The sequence below is a fragment of the Phoxinus phoxinus genome, assembly GCF_949152265.1.
Source record: "Phoxinus phoxinus genome assembly, chromosome: 13".
Taxonomy (NCBI): Eukaryota; Metazoa; Chordata; class Actinopteri; order Cypriniformes; family Leuciscidae; genus Phoxinus; species Phoxinus phoxinus.
The window spans coordinates 24,310,598-24,330,701 of record NC_136888.1 but is presented as its reverse complement, the minus strand read 5'-3'; the positions used below and the strand labels follow the sequence as shown (position 1 = coordinate 24,330,701).

At 37.9% G+C, this 20,104-nt stretch overlaps 1 protein-coding gene across 1 annotated transcript in view; it reads left to right on the top strand.

The window, feature by feature from the left end:
* The window catches only part of ush2a (Usher syndrome 2A (autosomal recessive, mild)), a 207,058-nt gene that overhangs the window by 30,473 nt on the left and 156,481 nt on the right, over positions 1–20,104 (top strand). Inside the window, exons 10-18 of the mRNA XM_079632841.1 lie at positions 457–652; positions 4,067–4,197; positions 6,034–6,229; positions 9,024–9,671; positions 12,370–12,553; positions 14,544–14,707; positions 16,239–16,397; positions 17,384–17,881; positions 19,123–19,401. Coding sequence (XP_079488967.1) covers positions 457–652; positions 4,067–4,197; positions 6,034–6,229; positions 9,024–9,671; positions 12,370–12,553; positions 14,544–14,707; positions 16,239–16,397; positions 17,384–17,881; positions 19,123–19,401 — 2,455 coding nt within the window. The remainder of the gene's footprint in view (positions 1–456; positions 653–4,066; positions 4,198–6,033; positions 6,230–9,023; positions 9,672–12,369; positions 12,554–14,543; positions 14,708–16,238; positions 16,398–17,383; positions 17,882–19,122; positions 19,402–20,104) is intronic.

Sequence of the window (20,104 nt, the reverse complement as noted above, 5' to 3'; positions counted from 1 at the left end):
TCACGGCCCACTACGGCTGCCCAAACAGCAGCCTGACACAGCGAGCCTCTGCCACAGCTTGAGCAGTCACTGGGGACTCCTTCGCCTTTTATAATACATATTTAATCATTTCATTTGATGCCTCCCGTGTTCTCCGTAATTTGTAATGACTGTTCACAAAAATCAAATACTTGGCCAATAAATGCTCAAAAAACTATTTTTCTCCTCTTGCCTCTCCGTCTCTCTCTTTCGATTATGAGATGTTTGGTCAATGAGAGTGTCCTAATAAAATAGTTCAGTTGTTGAAAGTCACTAAGAATAAATTAACTGATTTTACTCTGTACATATGGAAAAACTGTTATTTTTGACTTTTGGGACTTTACTATTAAACCTTGAGGTAGCATCTGGATATTGCTGATAAATGTATATGTAGATGATGTATGTAGATGTGCTCTGATCTCTCACTCTCTCCAACAGTGCGATCGCTGCTCTCCTCTCTTCAATGACAAGCCCTTCAGAGCTGGAGATCAGGTACAGGCGTACAACTGCCGCCCATGCCAGTGCTACGACCACTCCTCTTCCTGCCACTACAACGCCAGCCTGGACCCTCAACCTGGAGAGCACTTCAGAGGAGGTGGAGGGGTGTGTGATAACTGTACACATAACACCACAGGTAATAGCATATGATGTTTCAGAGAGCGATTGTAAAAAAATTAACTAATTTAAAGGTGCAGTCTGTAAGAATGACTAGTGGTCGAAATAGTACTTCAGTCAAATTCAAAATATCAGACATCGTCGTTTCTCCCGGCACCTCCTCCTCAGACGGGACGCCGCTCACACGGGTTGGCAGTTTGAGCACACGCAACAGGAACGAGTGCAATGGACAATGTAAATTCCAAACATTCCAGCCAGGAAACGCACATTTTAAAGTAAAATAACTGGCTGTAGGAGTGTAGTATGAAACAGTGTTCAGAGAAACGAGTATGTGAACTTAGCATGTTTCCTCAATTTAGCAAACATATTATGGTATTTTTATGCTTTAGTAGAGTGAAAAAGTTACATACAGCACCTTTAAATCTGTAAATATACCGGTAATTGAAACTTGAAAGTTTCAGAAATTCTTCTATTTGGTTTACATTATATATACAAATTTGATAAAATATTTGATTAAAGATAATTCTATATTACCATTAAAGTAATCTTGCTCTCTAGATTATGGAAGCTTGTTGCCACCATGGAATAAAACGATTAAAATTTTGCGAATTCTAAAGTCAGAATTGTGAGTTCTAAAGTCAGAATTTCGAGATAAACTTGCATTTGCGAGTTATAAAGTCAGAATTGCGAGTTATAAACTTGCAATTGCGAGAAAAAAAGTCAGAATTGCGAGACAAACTTGTAATTGCAAGAAAAAAGTCAGAATTGCAAGACAAACTTGTAATTGCAAGAAAAAAGTCAGAATTGTGAGTTTATATCTCGTAATTCTGACTTTATAACTCGCAATTGCTAGTTTATATCTCACAATTCTGACTTTATAACTCGCAATTCTGACTTCTTTTCTCAGAATTGTGAGATATAAACCCGTAATTGCAAGTTATAAGGTCAAATATACCCATTATTGGACCTACTTCTTTCATATGTTTTATAAAATAATTTAGTATTTTTCCAATATGGCATGAAAACCAGAAATGTTTCATAACAACTGCTGGAGAAATAGCAGTGATGTAATGAAAGCATCAAAAATATGGAGCTAATATTCTGACAAAATGATTTGAATTTGAATTGTGTAAATCTGAATTATTTGCAAGTGTAATCTAACAAAATTGAATTTTAGGTGGTAGTTTAAATAGTTCTGAATTTGAATTTTTTTAAACGAATATTGAACATTTGAAATTTAACAAATTGAAATGTTTTTATGGCTGAATTTTATAGACATGTATTTTCAAACAGTAATATTCAGTTTAAAAAAATTCAGATTCAAGTTTTCAAGATGAAGAAATTCAGAACTTCAAATTCAGTTTTCTAAAATTCAATGTCAAAAATTCAAGTTCAAAAATTCAGATCTGACAGAAAGTAGGTCACAGGTCATCCACAGGGAAGAGTAGATGATCTCAGAAAAGTCGAACAGAGCATTTTGGCCAATTGGGGACTGCGGAAGTTTTCCAGCGCGAACGTGGTGGTGGTTAAAGAGGTTGCCACTCTCTGACTCTTGTCATGAATCGCCCGGAGGTCTATTACATGTACGACGCAGTCTAGACCGGACGCGAACGGTGCGACGCGACCCGTGAAATCCATATAAGGACCGTACACATATTAATAAACCATACTATGTATAAAAAATCAGATGAGCCCAGAATATGAACGCAACGCGTTAAGCATTTCCTTACCATAGAAAACTGATAAGAAAACGCTTAACGTGGCTTACTGTACAAAGACAAGGACCAAACTCAGTAGCCTACGCATCATAATAATAAACCATGTATAAAAAATCAGATGAGCCCAGAATATGAACGCAATGCGTTTAATTACGCGTTAAGCAAATTCCTTAATAGAAAACCGATATGAAAACGCTTAACGTGGCTTACTGTACGAAGACAGTGATATTAAAGGACCAAACTCAGTACAAATCATATTAATAAACCACTTTGTATAAAAAATCAGATGAGCCCAGAATATGAACGCAACGCGTTTAATTAAGCATGTTCTAATCATAGAAAACCGTTATAAGAAAACGCTTAACGTGGCTTAATAAACCTTAAATGGTCCTTAATAAACCATAGGCCTACTATGTATAAAAAAATCAGGTTTAAGGTTTATTAAGCCACGTTAAGTGTTTTCTTATAACGGTTTTCTATGATAAGAACATGCTTAACGCGTAATTAAACGCATTGCGTTCATATTCTGGGCTCATCTGATTTTTTATACATTGTTATTATTATGATGCGTAGGCTACTGAGTTTGGTCCTTGTCTTTGTACAGTAAGCCACGTTAAGCGTTTTCTTATCGGTTTTCTATGGTAAGGAAATGCTTAACGCGTTGCGTTCATATTCTGGGCTCATCTGATTTTTTATACATAGTATGGTTTATTAATATGATGTGTACGGTCCTTATATCACTGTCTTTGTACAGTAAGCCACGTTAAGCGTCTTCTTATAACGGTTTTCTATGGTAAGGAAATGCTTAGCGCACAATTAAACGCGTTGCGTAGGTATTCTGGGCTCATCTGATTTTTTATACAAAGTATGGTTTATTAATATGATTTGTACTGAGTTTGGTCCTTTAATATCACTGTCTTCGTACAGTAAGCCACGTTAAGCGTTTTTCACGTAAGCGTTTTAGAATGTCCCTCAGTGAGTGGCAACTGGCCAAAATGCTCTGTTCGACTTTTCTGAGATCATCTACTCTTCCCTGTGGATGACCTGTGACCTACTTTCTGTCAGATCTGAATTTTTGAACTTGAATTTTTGACATTGAATTTTAGAAAACTGAATTTGAAGTTCTGAATTTCTTCATCTTGAAAACTTGAATCTGAATTTTTTTAAAACTGAATATTACTGTTTGAAAATACATGTCTATAAAATTCAGCCATAAAAACAATTAAATTTGTTAAATTTCAAATGTTCAATATTCGTTTAAAAAAATTCAAATTCAGAACTATTTAAACTACCACCTAAAATTCAATTTTGTTAGATTACACTTGCAAATAATTCAGATTTACACAATTCAAATTCAAATCATTTTGTCAGAATATTAGCTCCATACAAAAAGCAGAGCAGAAAAATCGAAATAATGCATCAGAGCGAAAACAGATGGACATTTAATGAAGTAAATCAGGCCATGCTAACAGGTTCATTGTTTCATATGCTGGGCATCAGGCGCAGTGGCAGGTAGGGATGAAAGAGGACATTAAAATGGACACCTTAGAAAATTACACACTCTCGCCGGACCTCTCCCAAGACTGCAGTTTTTTAATTTGAAATCATAGTCCTATGATATGATTGAATTTTAATAGGTTGGCATCAATTCCCCCTCCCCCCACCCATTTCCTTCTACAAGCACACATACACACTCACTCTCTTTGGGTTTAAAGGCAGGAACTGTGAGCGGTGTCAGAGTCTTTTCTACAGGGAGGTGGGTACACTCCTGTGGGACAAGGACGTGTGTAAACCATGTGAGTGCCACAGCGCCGGGACCGCCAATGGCAGTTTAGAATGTGAGCCGGTAAGTGTAGACATGCACAAACAAACACATGATTCATACTTTAGCCACAAAAATTGTCGCACTTCTAATAAAAATGCCTGCTGCACATAAAGCAGATATTGAACTCCCATCATTTACCAAGTTTATCCCTTGCTTTTTGCACATTTATATTAATTTATTAGATATTTTTATTAATTTAATAATAATTTCCACAACAAATAAGAGTACTTTCTACAGATTTTTGCAGATTTTTGACTCCATATGATTCCATATGGTCCTACTCATTGATCTGATATTTATGACGTTAAATAACATTCAAGAATTTTGAGGTGCAACGGTACCGGCAAGGCAATCTCTGTGCATATTCAAAGGAAGACATCTCAGGCTTTGATCCCCGGCTTTGTGACGGAATTGAGAATTGTAGATTCAGATAACGATATTGGCCAATCCTTCTCGAGAGGTTTGCATTGATGTATTGGCTGAGGACTTTAGTATTCACAACAGCATTTATCAGTGTTTTGATCAGTTGGGAGTATGTAAAAGTGTCGTCATGAGAGCCTCTCTCAGGAGAATTCTCCCCCACCTTTTCCTTTATCTTAGCATCATGAAAGGCATTTTGGAGGAACAGATCCATGTCGATAGATATACTGGATGACAAATTCAGAATCAATGGCTGGGTCAGCCCCATGTTAGATTGTTACCTTATTTAAATTATCAGAATGATTATTTCCTCACATATGCTAATGACTTTACACTGTTAGTTGGGCTGTTTCTTTTAGGTGCTGGGTAGGGATTGTGTTTTTTTTGGCAAATTTTGGTTGAAATGTATGTATCTTAAGTCTTATGTTTTATCCTGTAAATTATTCAGGATTTGAGAGTATTTTTATGACTTATGTATGATTTTGTTTATTCTGGTACATATTATATCAACCTGTGGTGTAAAAGAATACAATATATTTATATATATATTCCAGTAGTCTATAAATTAATGAGGTCATAAAACAGTATGCATACAGATGATGATAATAATAATAAATGTTATTTTAGTTACTTTTATTTTATAATATTTTGTTATATTAAATTTAGGGCTGTGAACCGATTAATCGCTTCCAAAATAAAAGTTTGTGTTTACATAATATATGTGTGTGTTCTATGTATAATTATTTTGTATATATAAATACACACACATGCATGTATATAGTTAAGAAAAATGTGTTATTTATATATGATATACATTATAAATATATATACATTATATACATGCAAATATTTCTCAAATAAATGCATGTGAGTGTATTTATTTATACAAAATAATTATACACAGAACACTCACATATATTATGTAAACACAAACTTTTAGATGCGATTAATCGTTGCAAAGCCCTAACAAATATATTATATTATAAGCATTAGCAAAATGTACTTTGAACTACTTGTCCACTTGTCATCTTTCCAAAGCATTGGTTTGTTATTGACTTTCGTATCAGCACTAATTTATCGCCAGCATCACGGTAGCTGTTCATGTCAGAAGTATCAAATATTTTCCCCTCATTCATTCAAACAACAGCTGGTACTTTCAATCCATCCCAAAGAAAGGATCCGTTTTGTTAAGCCACACGACCCTCTGCACAATGGCAGCTTGTGAGCTCAGGTGTTGTGACCTCTTCTCCCCCATCCTAAACCACTCCGGTCTCTGTAATGGAGATAAAAAGCATCCCAGCAGCCCAAATGGGGATCGGCGGGGTGGGGGGTAGAGACAGAGCAGAGCTGCCCATCCATGACTCACACACACTCACACTGCCCTGCTCAACTTGACTAATTGGAGCACGGTCACGTGACGTTCTCCTTCCTCCACAGATCGGGGGGCAGTGTAAGTGCAAGCGACATGTGTCTGGCAGACAGTGCAATCAGTGCCAACACGGATTCTACAAGCTGCAGTCGGCGCTGGCTGACGGCTGCCGCGCCTGTAACTGCAATACCGCCGGGACCGTGCAGCCAGATATTACCTGTCACCAGGACTCAGGTCAATGCCAGTGCAAGGCAAACGTAATCGGTACGTATCAAGCAGCATTGCGCCCTCCTTCCCTCTTTTGCTCTCTTCTCCCATCCTTCTCTTCCCCTCTCTCCAACTTCTTTTTTCTCTCTCTCAGCCTTTCTCTCTCTCTCTCTCTCTCTCTCTCTCTCTCTCTCTCTCTCCTCTCTCCTCTCTCCTCTCTCCTCTCTCCTCTCTCCTCTCTCCTCTCTCTCTCTCTCTCTCTCTCTCTCTCTCTCTCTCTCTCTCTCTCTCTCTCTCTCTCTCTCTCTCTCTCTGTTTATTCCCACAAACTTGATCAAATGTAGAGAGCAAAAAGTAAATGCATAAACAAAAAAAATAGGTAGTTGACGTAAAAGTCATTATCTTCTTTTTTGTCGACATTAAGATTTATCGTTAAGTGTATATGAATGTAAAAGGGAAATTTTATATTAAGTTTATCATAATTGTTACCTAATTAAATTCAAATCCCAGGACATCAACTAACTATTATTTCATGCTCATTTCCCAAATATATTTACCCCCCCCCCCCCCAAAAAAAAAACCTAACAAAAAAACATATATATAACATATATCTAATTAGAAATTATTCATTTGCTACTTATCAACACTTTTTAATTTCTGAAATGAAAACATATGAAGCATACCGTGATCGCTCCGCAGTGCTGCATATGTAAATGGCATGATTAAATTGTTTACCATCAAACAGCTTTTTTTTCTGGCAAAGCCCTGTTTTTTCACGAATTTATTATGAGCAGCAGCCAAAAGGATTTTTCTTCCAGCTTTTCCAGGCATTCCAGGTCCTTTGCGATAAATCTGTTCCATTTTTTTTCTTCTTCTTTGTACCTTTGAACCGTTTTCTTATGAAATGCAAAAGAATGTTACTTAGAAGATCATGTGTATTGCTAAGCCAGGATATCAAGGGCCACCTCATTTTAATTTTGTAATTCAATGCCAAGTTGATTATAATAAACTGCCCCTGTCTTCCTTATTTTTCACGCTTCTTACAAGACCTGCTTCTTTGTTTGTAGTTCCCACAGGTATTTTTCAGAAATTAGATTTGATTAAGGCAATTTATTACCTCCAGCGCGTTTGAGGCCAGCCGCAGCTTCATAAGGACAAAATTTATCAAGCGTCCAAAGTACTCTGCGTACACAATGTGCTTTGAAATGTTGATGTATGAGAATATTATGCAGAAAAGCATTACTGATAAAATGTGGGCTGCGCTGGTGCACGTCCCACTCCACGGGTGCACCAACGGGCAGTTAAATGCACATATCTCACTGGTTAACCAAATTCACTTCAATTTAGCCAAAAAAATTATATCTTAAGCTTTAAGACTTACATATTTTGCCTGCACTTTGTTCTAAAAGTTAGTAGTTAATTTCTTTTTATATTCACAGTTGGGCGGCACACGGTTACCATAGCTTTTTTTCCAACATCTACAAGCCATGAGCACAATGACAAATTGCAGCACCTTTGGCGTGATATTATTGGGGTATTCATCTGTGTCACATTGTGCATTTAACATAATGTTGTAATGAGGTTTAACTGTGGGTAGGGAGCAATATATTAATATCTAAATTCATTAAAGTGGAGCTCTGTAGCGAAATACACAGCAGTGGAGAAGTGTGGAGTTCTCAGTACTTATGGCTGTAAACGGTTTGCCCTGTAGGCGCTGCTCAGCAACATTAGGAATAGATTACCTGTCAGGAATATGTATGGCATATTCAAATAAGCACCGCACACATTTTAAAAAACTTGATATGATTTGATTCCACGTAGACCACCTTTTAGGGTCTCCAAATGAGCTGTAATTCTTTTTAGCCTCGTAGTTATTTTTACTTTTTTCCCTTCCCCTTCTTGGGTCTTTTAATTTATTTATTTTCATTTTAGAGAAATTAAGTGTTATGCCCGAGGTGAGTAATTCATCATTGGGAAAGGGGCTCACTTAATGATGACATTACCAATTTCGTTTTTTATTCCTTGTGTAATATTTCACTGATTTATTTATTTGTTTACTATATACTACATTGTGTTATGAGATGTGGGTTATGATGTAAAGGCCAAAAGCAAATCATTTCAGATGTCAAAGTTGGTGGTTTGTGGATGGTAAGGTGAATTTGAATAGCATTTGTGTGAACGAAAGATGAATGAAATGCTGCAATCTGCAAAAGAAAGCACATTTGCACATATATTAAGTGTTATCCACTTAAAGTGATTTTCACTTTTTTTCCCCCTTAAGTAACATAATGTAATGAAAGTAATGGATGCCTGTTTCAACCTCAGCGTAAACATAAAATAAAAAGGTAAATGTAAGAAAATGTAAAATAAAAAATAAAGTAAAACTGAAATATAAAGTCAAATTTTTTTTATTACGAAGTTTTGTGTAAATATTTTTTATTTGGAATTTGCAATTAAACTTTAAGCAAAAAATTAAAACATCACAATTACATGCAATGAAGGATGAAATTAAATGGAATCCTGGTAGTAATAACCATACCTAAATATATATATATATATATATATATATATATATATATATATATATATATATATATATATATATATATAAATAAACAACTATATTAATAAATATTGAAAAATATATTAGTTTTTTCCCCTAAAAAAGCCTTCTGAAAATAGTCCGTTGAGCCGTTATCTGGCTGCTCTTTTCTTTTAAAATAGTCACAATTTTAGTTCTTTAAATTTAACAAAGCAAAAGTCAAAGGCAAAACCTGAAACCTGCTTAAGTACCCCCTGGGGTCCTTGTTGGGAATAGCACTGATAGTGGTCTCCTCTTTTTTACACTTAGGTCTAACATGTGACCGATGTAACTACGGCTTCAAATTCCTCAATGGGACAGATCCCAACGGCTGCGTTCCCTGTAGCTGCGACCCACGGGGTTCTCTGAACCAGTTCTGTAATCCCTTCACCGGCCAGTGCGAGTGCAAGCATGGTGTGCGAGGCCTCCTCTGTGACACCTGCATTTCTCACTTCTACGGTCTGAATGGCAGTGGAGTCTGCCTTGCCTGCGACTGCAGTCTGAACGGATCCGTTCTCGGTACCTCCTGTGATGCGGAATCAGGACAGTGTAAGTGCAAACCTCACACCGAGGGCCGACAGTGTGACGTGTGCCGGGACGGATACCACAGTCTGGACCGCAGCAATTCTTTGGGCTGTCTGCCTTGCCAGTGCGAGCTCAGAGGCACGGTGAATGGCTCAGATGTGTGCGACAAGACCACTGGCCAATGCACGTGTAAACACAACGTAGAGGGTCTGCGGTGTAATCGATGCTCCATTCACACCTACAACCTGAGTTCCGCCAATGCCACACATGGATGTCAACCATGTCAATGTGACCACATGGGTACCGTGCCTGCAACCGTGTGCGATCCTGCTAGCGGTCAATGCGTGTGCCAGCCTACACGCTACGGCAGAAACTGTGGAACCTGTAAACCAGGTTGGTGCTTTCAAACTCATTTGAATATCTTACTATGTGTGTATTTACAAGGTGTATCAGCTCATTTGTAAGCTCATTATACTGTGTTGGCGATGCCAGTGAAGTCACCGCTTTTGTTGTATACCGTGATTCCTAGGCATTGCGCATCACATTTGAAGTGTCTGAGTAAACATCTTTTGAATTACAAAGCACTCTCTTCCTTTCCTTAACTAATGACTCCCTCACATTTTGTTCTTGGCTCTGCAAGCTGTTGCATTGTTTTGTTTTTCCTTTTTCCCTAGATTGTGGCTGGGAATTGAATGCGTTTGGCAGTCACTTTGGCCGATGGCGTTTAACTAGCGTAGCTACAGGCCATTCCTCATGTACCCTCAATCAACCCCCTCAGTGGTTGTTGGGCCAGCGCTGGCCTCATGACTCAAGTGCACTTCAGGGGTTGGAAATGTTTGCACTTCTCTTATTCTTTGCAGCATAGTAAGTGCTAGAAGTGCACTGCCAGGGGTCCAAGTGGCAGTGTGGCAGGACCAACTGTAACAGCTGGTCCCTTTGTATTCGTAATTAAGATTAACCCTCACTGTTTCACTGTTTACTGTAAAACCAACGTGCACTTTTATACGCCAAGCACAGTCTTCCAAGGAAGTTACTCTTCCTTTAGAGTACTGTAGAGATGAGTCCCTATTTGTAATTTGGATAGTTGATGTTAATGCTGTATTATCCAATAAAAAGGTTCTTAAACAACCCTTAAACCCTGATGATAAAACAACGCAGACTAGTTTAGACCACATTAAAGAACAAATTAAAGAAGATTTTGGTAGGCCAACCCAGAAGTTGCGTTACCCTGGATAACTTGGATTTTTTTTTTCTATTGGGTTTTGAATTATTGCAGAAAATAAGCTCTGTGACCAACACATGTTTATGACATTTTGTTCATCAAGATAGTCATCACAAATAACACAACATTTATGAATTTTAAGCCTATAATCTGCAGAGGTAAAAAGCTAAAGTTAGGCTGTAAACTAATTACACCACGGCATGACTTAACAACTCTTTTAATCTTTATTTATCGACAAGTTGGAAAGTTTGAGTTATAATAGTTTGCGATTGTGTGAGTATAAACAACACAACGAGGCTATAAAAGTGTGCAAGTGAGTAAATTATGTTTAATATCCTTGACAACCACTGTAGCCACAGTGGGGTATTATTGATGTTTTTTATGCCATATGATGAAGCGTAAAAACATCTTGAGCTTGTGTTAACCACAGATCTTAATAATGAAATAAAAATGCCACTTATGTGTATAAGTGGCATTTTTATTTCATTATTAATATCTGCAAGTACAGTTAAAAAAATAACATTTTAAAATTTGAAGTACACTACAAGTGCACATTCTATAGAATTAAGCACACTTCTTTTCGACAAGGGTAGCCATTATTGGGTAATCAGTCAAACCGACCTAAAAATGCCAAAACATGTTTTGCTGGTATTTAGAAATATAGCTTTGTCTGGTCATTTTAGATGTAAGCTTAAGCCAGTTTAGCTACACTATGCTATTTTTTTACAGCAGGGAAACCATGCTCACCAACATCCACCAATGGGCCTATGCATATGATATGAGGGTGCTAAGCTCGCACGTTAACCAGACAAGGATGTACGGTCATTCCTCCCCTAGCTCGTGCCTCTCCACACATGATGAAATAATGCGGACGTACCTGCTGCTCACCAAAGCCTCGGCCGCCCATGCCGGCACATAAAGCATGTGTACGGAGAGTGGGGCTGGCAGGAGTAAATTGAAAGCACAGGGAGCGGGGGGAGATCCATTTGGTGGAGGGGGGGGGGGGGGGGGGGGGACTGATGACTGTGTTTCTGCAGGCCCTCCCCAGGCTCCCCCTCACGAAGCCCCTCTGTCGTATTTCACCGGAGGGGAAGCAGCCTGTGATTGAAACATCTCAAACTCAGCGCCCCCTGTCTGATTGATGAGCGCAGGAGCCTGACGGAGCCCTTGAGATTCAACTCGTACTTTATTCTTAAGAAGATATAGACAGAAAAGTAGACCAGCACACTTAAAGGAATATTTCAACCACAAAATTAATACCTACTTGATTTTCTTTCTTCTGTGAAAGCCAAAAGGAGAATGTAGATAGTCAGAATGTATGAGAAGCTCTTTTTTCTAAACGAAAGTGATAATGATGTACTCTACTTATCCCATTAAAGGGATAAGTCACCTACAAATGAAGATTATGTCATCATTTACTTTCCCTGTGTCATTCCAAAACTTTATGACTTCCTTCTATGGAACACAAAAGTATTTTGGATGTTCAGACTGTTAACAAAATAATTTGTCCATGCAATGAAAGTCACTGGTGTTCAAAACAACATTGGACCCCATTGAATTGACTTCAAGTCCTACTTAAGTGGGTCAAAAAAAAAGAACTCTTAAGTTCAACTATCTACATTTAAAATACATTTAAATTATAATATATTTTCATATCATTGTAAATAACATGCAATTATGTGTTTGAAACATTACGTTCATTTGCACTTTTCGTACTTTTTTTAAAAGAGTGTTTAAGTGTACCTCTTTTTCTCAAGAAAATGTTGACAGATTTTTTTATTGTCATAGTGATATAAAAAGAGAAAGTGAATCAGAGAGCACACAATAAAATGCATAATGAGTCTGTTTCTTCGCATCCTGTCATTGCAGGTTTCTTCCTGTCCGAGGCGGGTATGAGCGAGTGTGAAGTGTGTGAATGTCACTCGGTCGGAGCAGTGGGGCAGGTGTGTGCTGCCCACTCAGGGCAGTGTGTGTGTGCTCACCCATCACTGACCGGTCGCAGATGCGACCAGTGCCAGGATCTCTTCTTTGGCTTTAATCCAAGTGCTGGCAGGTCAGTGCTATAGTCTTAACACCCTTATTTCGGTCATGTTCGAGAAAGACGTTTTCATTTATTAACATGCAGCAAGATATATCTTCAAGTTAAATAGAACAGTGTAAATCACAGTCAAAAATGACACCAGACCTCCCTCCCGTCACCGAGACTGAACACTAGTGAATAAAGCCCATTTAGAAAACCATGCACATCACTTTTCATAGCGATTTGAGCCAGTTAGCTGCTTACTGGCCCACGGGTTCAGACAGAGCCAGCAAAGGTCAAATTAGCCATTAAAGTCTCCCGCCTCTAAACGAGGCTGCATTTTAATGCTCTCTGCATAGTTGATTTGTTGGATACATCAATTAGGTTGTAAATACATCATATGTTAGCTGTCTTAATGATATACTCCAAAGCAGCTCCCCAGCTTGAACATATGGCCGAAGTTGGGGATGGAAAACTTGGCATTCTCAGGAGTCAGTGGATTGGAAAATTATTTTTCTTGTTTTTTTATCTCAGTTTCCTACATACGGCAGATTTTCTTTTGATTATTTTTATATTTAAGTCTTGGTGGTTTGGTTGAAGTCTCATTGAATGACCTTCCTGAAGGCTTGTAGGAGATAGATAACTACTCCAGCCATGCTGGGTGAAGAAAAGGAACAGTGGGGGACATCGTCAGCGCTTCCCATATTAACCATCGTTTACCTTTTAAGTGCCCCCCCCCCAAAAAATAAAAAATATGATGTTGGGATGCGCAGTAGGTAGGGAGAACATTAATTGTTGGCTGGTGAGATGCAAATAGCATGAGTGCGTGTTTTCAATGCATCAACAACAGGGCTACCGGACATCACAAATTGTTAATCCATACGAGTCGTGACAGATCACTGCATACGCAATCCATCCAGCTGCACTCGTTCGCCCGGTAAGGATGAAAAATGAACTATTTAAACTGATTAGAGGGGAAGCTTGAACTGCATCAGGAGATCCTACACAATAAAGATTTCTTTATCTAAATATTATAAACTCATTTGTCCGCCCCGGAATCAATAAGACAATGCATCTTATTTTGTTTTCTTATATTGGGTCGTCCGCTGCGGACCACCTAATAGAGGTAGTTAAAAACCCACAATATGGTTAGGGAAGATTAGCCATCACAGCAAATGACAAACATAGGCTACATGGAGAATGGTGCTTGGCTAATCATTTAACCTTGGAGGGGGAAAAAAGTTTTATTTAACAGAAGTGTAGGTCATATTCATATCTGCTGCTTACTGTTTTTTCTTGTTGCCAGTCAAACTTGCTCAATTTCTTGTCTGCAAACTTTCCAGCTCTATTATCAACACCTGTTCTAGACAAACGTCGAGGCGCAATCTGGAGTCATTTATTTGATAGCTGCAAGCTACTGATATATTTCAAATATGGAGATGTAATGTAAGCATGTGGAACATCGCAATATTGGTACTGATCACAGAATTTGATACCTCAACTGGCTTCATTTTTGCATGACGGGGGAAGGAAAAAAAAGTTCACTGTCTCCTTCCGAGGAGTCAAGGTCGAACCACATTAGGAAACGGGTGGCTTTGCCCAAAACACCCCTCTAGTTGACAGAACAAATTTTCAGCTCATTAAGAGTCTGTGGCTTTTATCAGCTGCTTTCGAGGGTGTCAGGCGCTTGGCCCCCACATCACCCGCTGCTGGCCCCTCAGGGCCTTTCCTCCTCCATCCCCTACACCCCTCCCAGAAGTGTCACTGACAGGTGCATCTGTGAATGCCTCCATTTAGTCCTTCCCTCACAGTCACACACGCACACATTCACTTTGTGCAACTCTTCGTATCTTAGCCAGTCGGAGAGACTCACAGTTTTTTGTAAATAAAACTGGACTTGTTACTTTTGGTTAATTACCTGATTTCATGTCCTCTACAGACATAGACAATGTCATAAGAAGTGATACTGTTTTTTATCTTATGAAAAAGGTTTTTGTGTCTCTTGTGATCTTCATGTGTCTAGGTGTGAGGCGTGTGGATGTGATCCTGTGGGGGGATTCAATGGCACATGCCACCCCCAGACGGGCCAATGCTTGTGCAAGCCGTATGTGACCGGAGATAAATGTGACGCCTGTGTGGAGGGAGCCAGTCACATGAATCCAAACAACTACCTAGGCTGCAGCAAAGGTCAGAATCAATATATACTTGAGGAATAGTTTTATTGAAGCGATATTTTAGTATTATTTATATACTATTATTGTATTTATCACTTTTTTTATTTTTTTATTTTAGGAATTTTGTTATGTGCTTTTGTATTTGTATTTGTTGTATTTTTAAATATTATTTATTTATTTTTGTTTTAGTTTTAGTATTTTTAGTATTTTATTTCAGTAAGTTGACAAATGAAACAAAAATGACAAAATGTTGTCTTAAGTTTTTCATCTAATATTTATATTTTATTTCAGCTTAATTTCAGTTAATGAAAATAATTTTTTATTAATTTTAGTTGTACTTAACTACTGTATAGCAACACTGATTAATAGGCACATTTTTTATATTTATTCACGTAAACATGTATACATTAATAACTCGTAACTGATTTCAATAGTTTTACTTTAGCATGTTGATAAGCTAATGCTAATGCACAATACTGCAATAAGCATAACAACACATGCACAATATAATAAATAATACCAAGCTAATTTTTATCAATAATTTTTCAGTATTAAATTACAGCTAAATTTAGTTTATTTCTAATCAGCATGATCCCATGAAATGAAAAATTTAGTTTTTGTTCCTTTCGTGTTGTGTTCACGTTGAGCTCTGGGTTGCACTTGGAAGTAGCTGTAATTTATTAATTTTGAAAGTATCTTCAATGCTCTCGTCCAAGGTACAAGATTTCAAGCATGATGGAAATAATGACAGAATTTAAAGGCTAGTGGATGAAAGATTGGCGAGCCCTTCGATATATACTACTCCAACATTGGTTTTCAATAGGAAATACTTCAACATAGAAAAGAAAGCTTGTCAAACCATGTCACGGTTCCGGAACCATATTGCCTTAATGCTTAAATAGTTAAATAATTTGGCTCAACATTCCATTTGGCTCAAAAACGGGAAAATGCCTCTTATAGATCATATCAGAGAGTTTCTTTATTGTAGTGACTGCAATTTAAATGCAGATTTCTTCAATATAGTCAAATTGCTTTCTAAGTTTAACGCAAGAGAAGCATACCTAAGGTCAAAACTCACTGCCGTTGCGCAAATGCTGTGATATTTACGCTGGACTTATTACATACTTTATTCAAAATACTTACATGAGCTGACACTCAAATTTAATCATGTTGCATCCTTATGTTTTAGCTGAACATTTCTATATCTTTGTCTACAGTTCTGATTCTTGGTTCAGTGCATATCTGGTCTATAAACATATAGCATGTATACTGAAAGCTGACCTGTTTATGGGTCCGTATGTGTTTAGAGCATACAGCACTTAACCTCACCGAGTCTCTTAAAGCCCTAATGTGTCCCTCCAGTACAGCGTTTTTATTAAGTTAGCATTATTTACATGTAAAAAATGATTGTTGCTCTTGTATATTCATAGTCCATTTTCCCTGTTAGCTAGCAGATGTGGTGCTTTAACCTTGTCTCTTCCACCTTTAATTCTTTTTCACGAATTTATCAGCAATATGCATTGTCTTAAACCACTCCTGTTCAGATCCCCGACAGCAGCCTCCTCCCCTCGGCCGGGTTCTGAACTCCACGACCATAGAGCTGAGCTGGAGAGCCCCTGACTCCCCCAACAGCAATGCACTGACGTACACTCTGCTCCGAGATTCAGAGATCATCCAGACCAGCTATAGCCAGCACCCGTTCGGTTAGTCAGACTAATGCAGATTTTCTGAACGTCAATTGGTGCTTCCATTATGTCTTTGCCTATATAGTATATAATATAATATTGTGTTCTGGAATTAAATGATACTTAAACTCTGTGTCCTAATCAAATGTGTTACAATAATATTGATAGATTCAAATTATATCATAGAGAAGACCCTGGAGACTCTCATTACTGTGTTCATTTGACCTTTTTATATCAAGGCGATTGTAGTTCATGTTTCAAAATGTCATGTGGTGCGAATACCCCCAGCCCCCCCCCCCCCATATTTATTTTATTTCATATATATATATATGTGTATTACAAACTTTTTTAAATATGTAATTTATGTTATACTGTATGCAAAAAAAGATGTGTTCTCTCACATTCAAAGTATTGGGAAATATGTTTTTACTTGATGGCGACACCTCAGTAAATTGAAACTTAAAAGTATGAATGTTTTTTTAAAAACTTTATGAAATCAACATGAACACAAAGAGTACATTTCTAAGAACATGGCAAAGTTTGGGGTCAGTAATATTTTATTTTTTAAAGAAATTAATACTTTTACTCAGCAAGGATGCATTAAATTGATTAAAAGTTACAGTAAGGTCATTTACAAATTACAGAAAAATTATATTCAACTTTCTATTAATTGAATCCTGGTATAATGTGTCATGGTTTCCCCAAAAATATTTAGCAGTACAATTGTTTTCATTATAGCAAAAAAAAAAAAATATTGGGTATCAAATCAACATATTAGAATGAGAATAAATTGCATTTTAAAATATATTAGAATAAAAAAGTTAGTTTAAATTGTAATAATATTTCACAATATTATAATTTTTATTTGGCCTTGAAAAAACATTACTAGGCCATGATGACCCAGAGACTGACTCCCGAACTTTTGAATAGTAGCGATGTCATTGTTCCACTAACATTTGTCATCAATCTAATTTGACAGCTTCCTTATTCTCTTTCTCATACAGGAACTATGCATTACGTAGATGCCGATTTATCTCCTTATACAACATACTCTTACCAGCTCATCACCAGTAATATTCGTGCTAACACCAGCAGTGCCGCGGTCAGATTACGCACCCTGTCTTCTGTACCCGAGCAAGAGGAGCTCCAATTAACCCTTGTGGGTCGAGCCAAACCCACCAGCGCCTCCTTTAACTGGACAGAGCCCTTGAACACCACTGGTCCGATGGACAGCTATACCCTGAGCTCGATACATGATCTGACCGGAGAAGAGAGGATCCACTACACAGGACTTCAAACAGAGGCTACTGCTGAGGAGCTGCAACCATTCACTCGATACAACTTCAGTCTGCAGGCGTGCACTAACGGAGGCTGTGCTCGCAGCGAGAGTCTGATCATACTCACCGCTCAGATACCTCCCCAGCAGCAGCCTGCACCCAGAATCACAACCCTAGGGTCCTCTCAACTCAAAGTGGACTGGGAACCTCCAGTGTTACCCAACGGTATTGACACCCTTAGAGCATTTTTTACTGTTTTTAAACTGGGGCACTTTAAAAAATAGGGGGCACACATTAAAGCATGGGTTTATGGCAGTGGTTCTCCAACACAATATTTGATTAGCCCCTCATATATTTTTTTCGAGATTGTGCTGTTGTAATTACAACAAAGTTGCTTGTTTTCAAGCTCAGTTTTTTTTTCCGGAAACTAGGATAATCAATATATTTAATTAATTAACCACAATTATTGTTGTAATTTCAAAAGGTTTCTTTTTTTCTTTTTCTTTTTTTACATTTTAATGAAATAATTTTAAGTCATTCTACAGCTCCCATAGAAAATTGATGAGGCCTCCTGGTTGAGAATACACGCACCATTTTATAAAGTCATGGGGAATGCGTTCCCATTGTTATAATAATCGCTACCCCCTGATTTTTACATATTTTTGGGACACATATTGTTTAATTTTGTGTCTTCCACCAGACCTAATATGATGAAAGATGTTCAACTTGTCAAAACTAATGTCTGTCTTTTTTCATTTAAATAGTCACCAAATATATCTCTCCGTTTTTTAATTTAGAGGGAGTATGATTTTGTTAGACATCATTTATTTAACAGTGATTACTAAATGCACATGGCGGAGCTGAAACACTCTTCTGCTCTGTCGTAGCTTCCTTTTTAGCTGTCTCCAGCTACATCATTACAATAATGAGAAATACTATTATAGAGATGCCATTTGATCTCAGCCGGGATGAAAATTAATTCCTTACGAACTTTAATCTACAACCAAGAGGCTTGATTAAGGCTCAGCCCATGCTTCATTTCGCAATATAAACTGATGGGACTGTGCGCCGCAAAGAAACATTTCACATTTAAAACAGTTGATTGCTGCATACAATTATGTATTGTGCCTCGCGCCATTGAAAGCGTCGCAAAATAGCCCTCTGTATATCAATGACTTTTAATGCCAGTTATCATGCTTTTTGCCAAATTAGCTCATTAACATGGACCATTATAAAGTGCCCTTAGAGGATTCTCTCAATGAATTTCCTCTCCGTTTAATTGTGTCTATCTGATTCTCTCTGTCTGCCTCTCTTTTCTACATAATTTCATGCAGCAGCTGTAATTGTGTAATTGTCAATGGCCGGTCTTACATCTCAATATCTTCTGCCTGTTTCTGAGGCTTAATAAGGGATTGTGGAAGAAGGTATTGGCATATATATGTCTCTTTCTTTCTTTCTTTCTCCAGGTATAATTATCAGGTATGAGCTCTTTATGCAGCTGCTGAACGGGTCGCAGAGAAATACCACCAGTCACAGTCCAGAGCAAAGGGTTTTCCTCAGTAGTGGCTGGCTGAACCCCCGGCCATCAATGAGTTCAGCCAATGAGAATGCTTTAACTCCACCTGAGAGCAGTGCGGTGGTGTCGAATCTAGAAGCATTTTCCACCTACCGCTTCAGAGTGCTCACAGTTAACATGGCCGGCAGTACCCTGTCAGAGTGGGCAGTGGGACGTACCGCAGAAGGAGGTCAGTTGAACACACTTTGACCTATCAAAGAAAGCCATTTCAACAAAAACCAAAGCTAAACTAGGATGACTGTAACTATAAATGATATGAAACTTTGTATTACATTTTCAAAATCACTTTGGTTGGGGGCAGCTCTTTTCATTTTGTTTTATATCCGAGGAGATTATGAAACAAATTATCTTGAACAACAATCACAACAGTTTGAAATAAACAAGTATAGCATTTCATAGGCCACAAACGCGGCTCCATCCCGCAGAGAAAATCCTGTATCTTCAGTCTTTATTTAGATGGGAGCCCTGGAGAATTGATTTTGAGAAGATGCTTATTAAGCAGAGAAAGAATAGGTGGCTAGTGTTACAGCGTAGAATGACAGTTCCTGAAAAACGGAAATGAGGAATTAGCATAAACATGTGAGGGATTGTTTATGTGGGATACATTTTCACCACAAGTGCTTCACAGGAAGGAACCCATCCAGGCTTTCCTCTTTTATTCAAAGAGAAGACAGCTGAAGCTCCATTTAGTGTTTCTGTCAACTTCCTCTCTATATTTTGACACTTGGAGGGAGGTGTACTTTATATTTTTATATCTGGCCATGTTTTTGTTTGACGAGATGCACTCGAGTTTGCGCATTTCCTTGTCAAAGGTTGCGTCAAGAGGACAACCCAACAGCTGTTTGAAGTGAGTCAGGATTAATCAGTGTAGA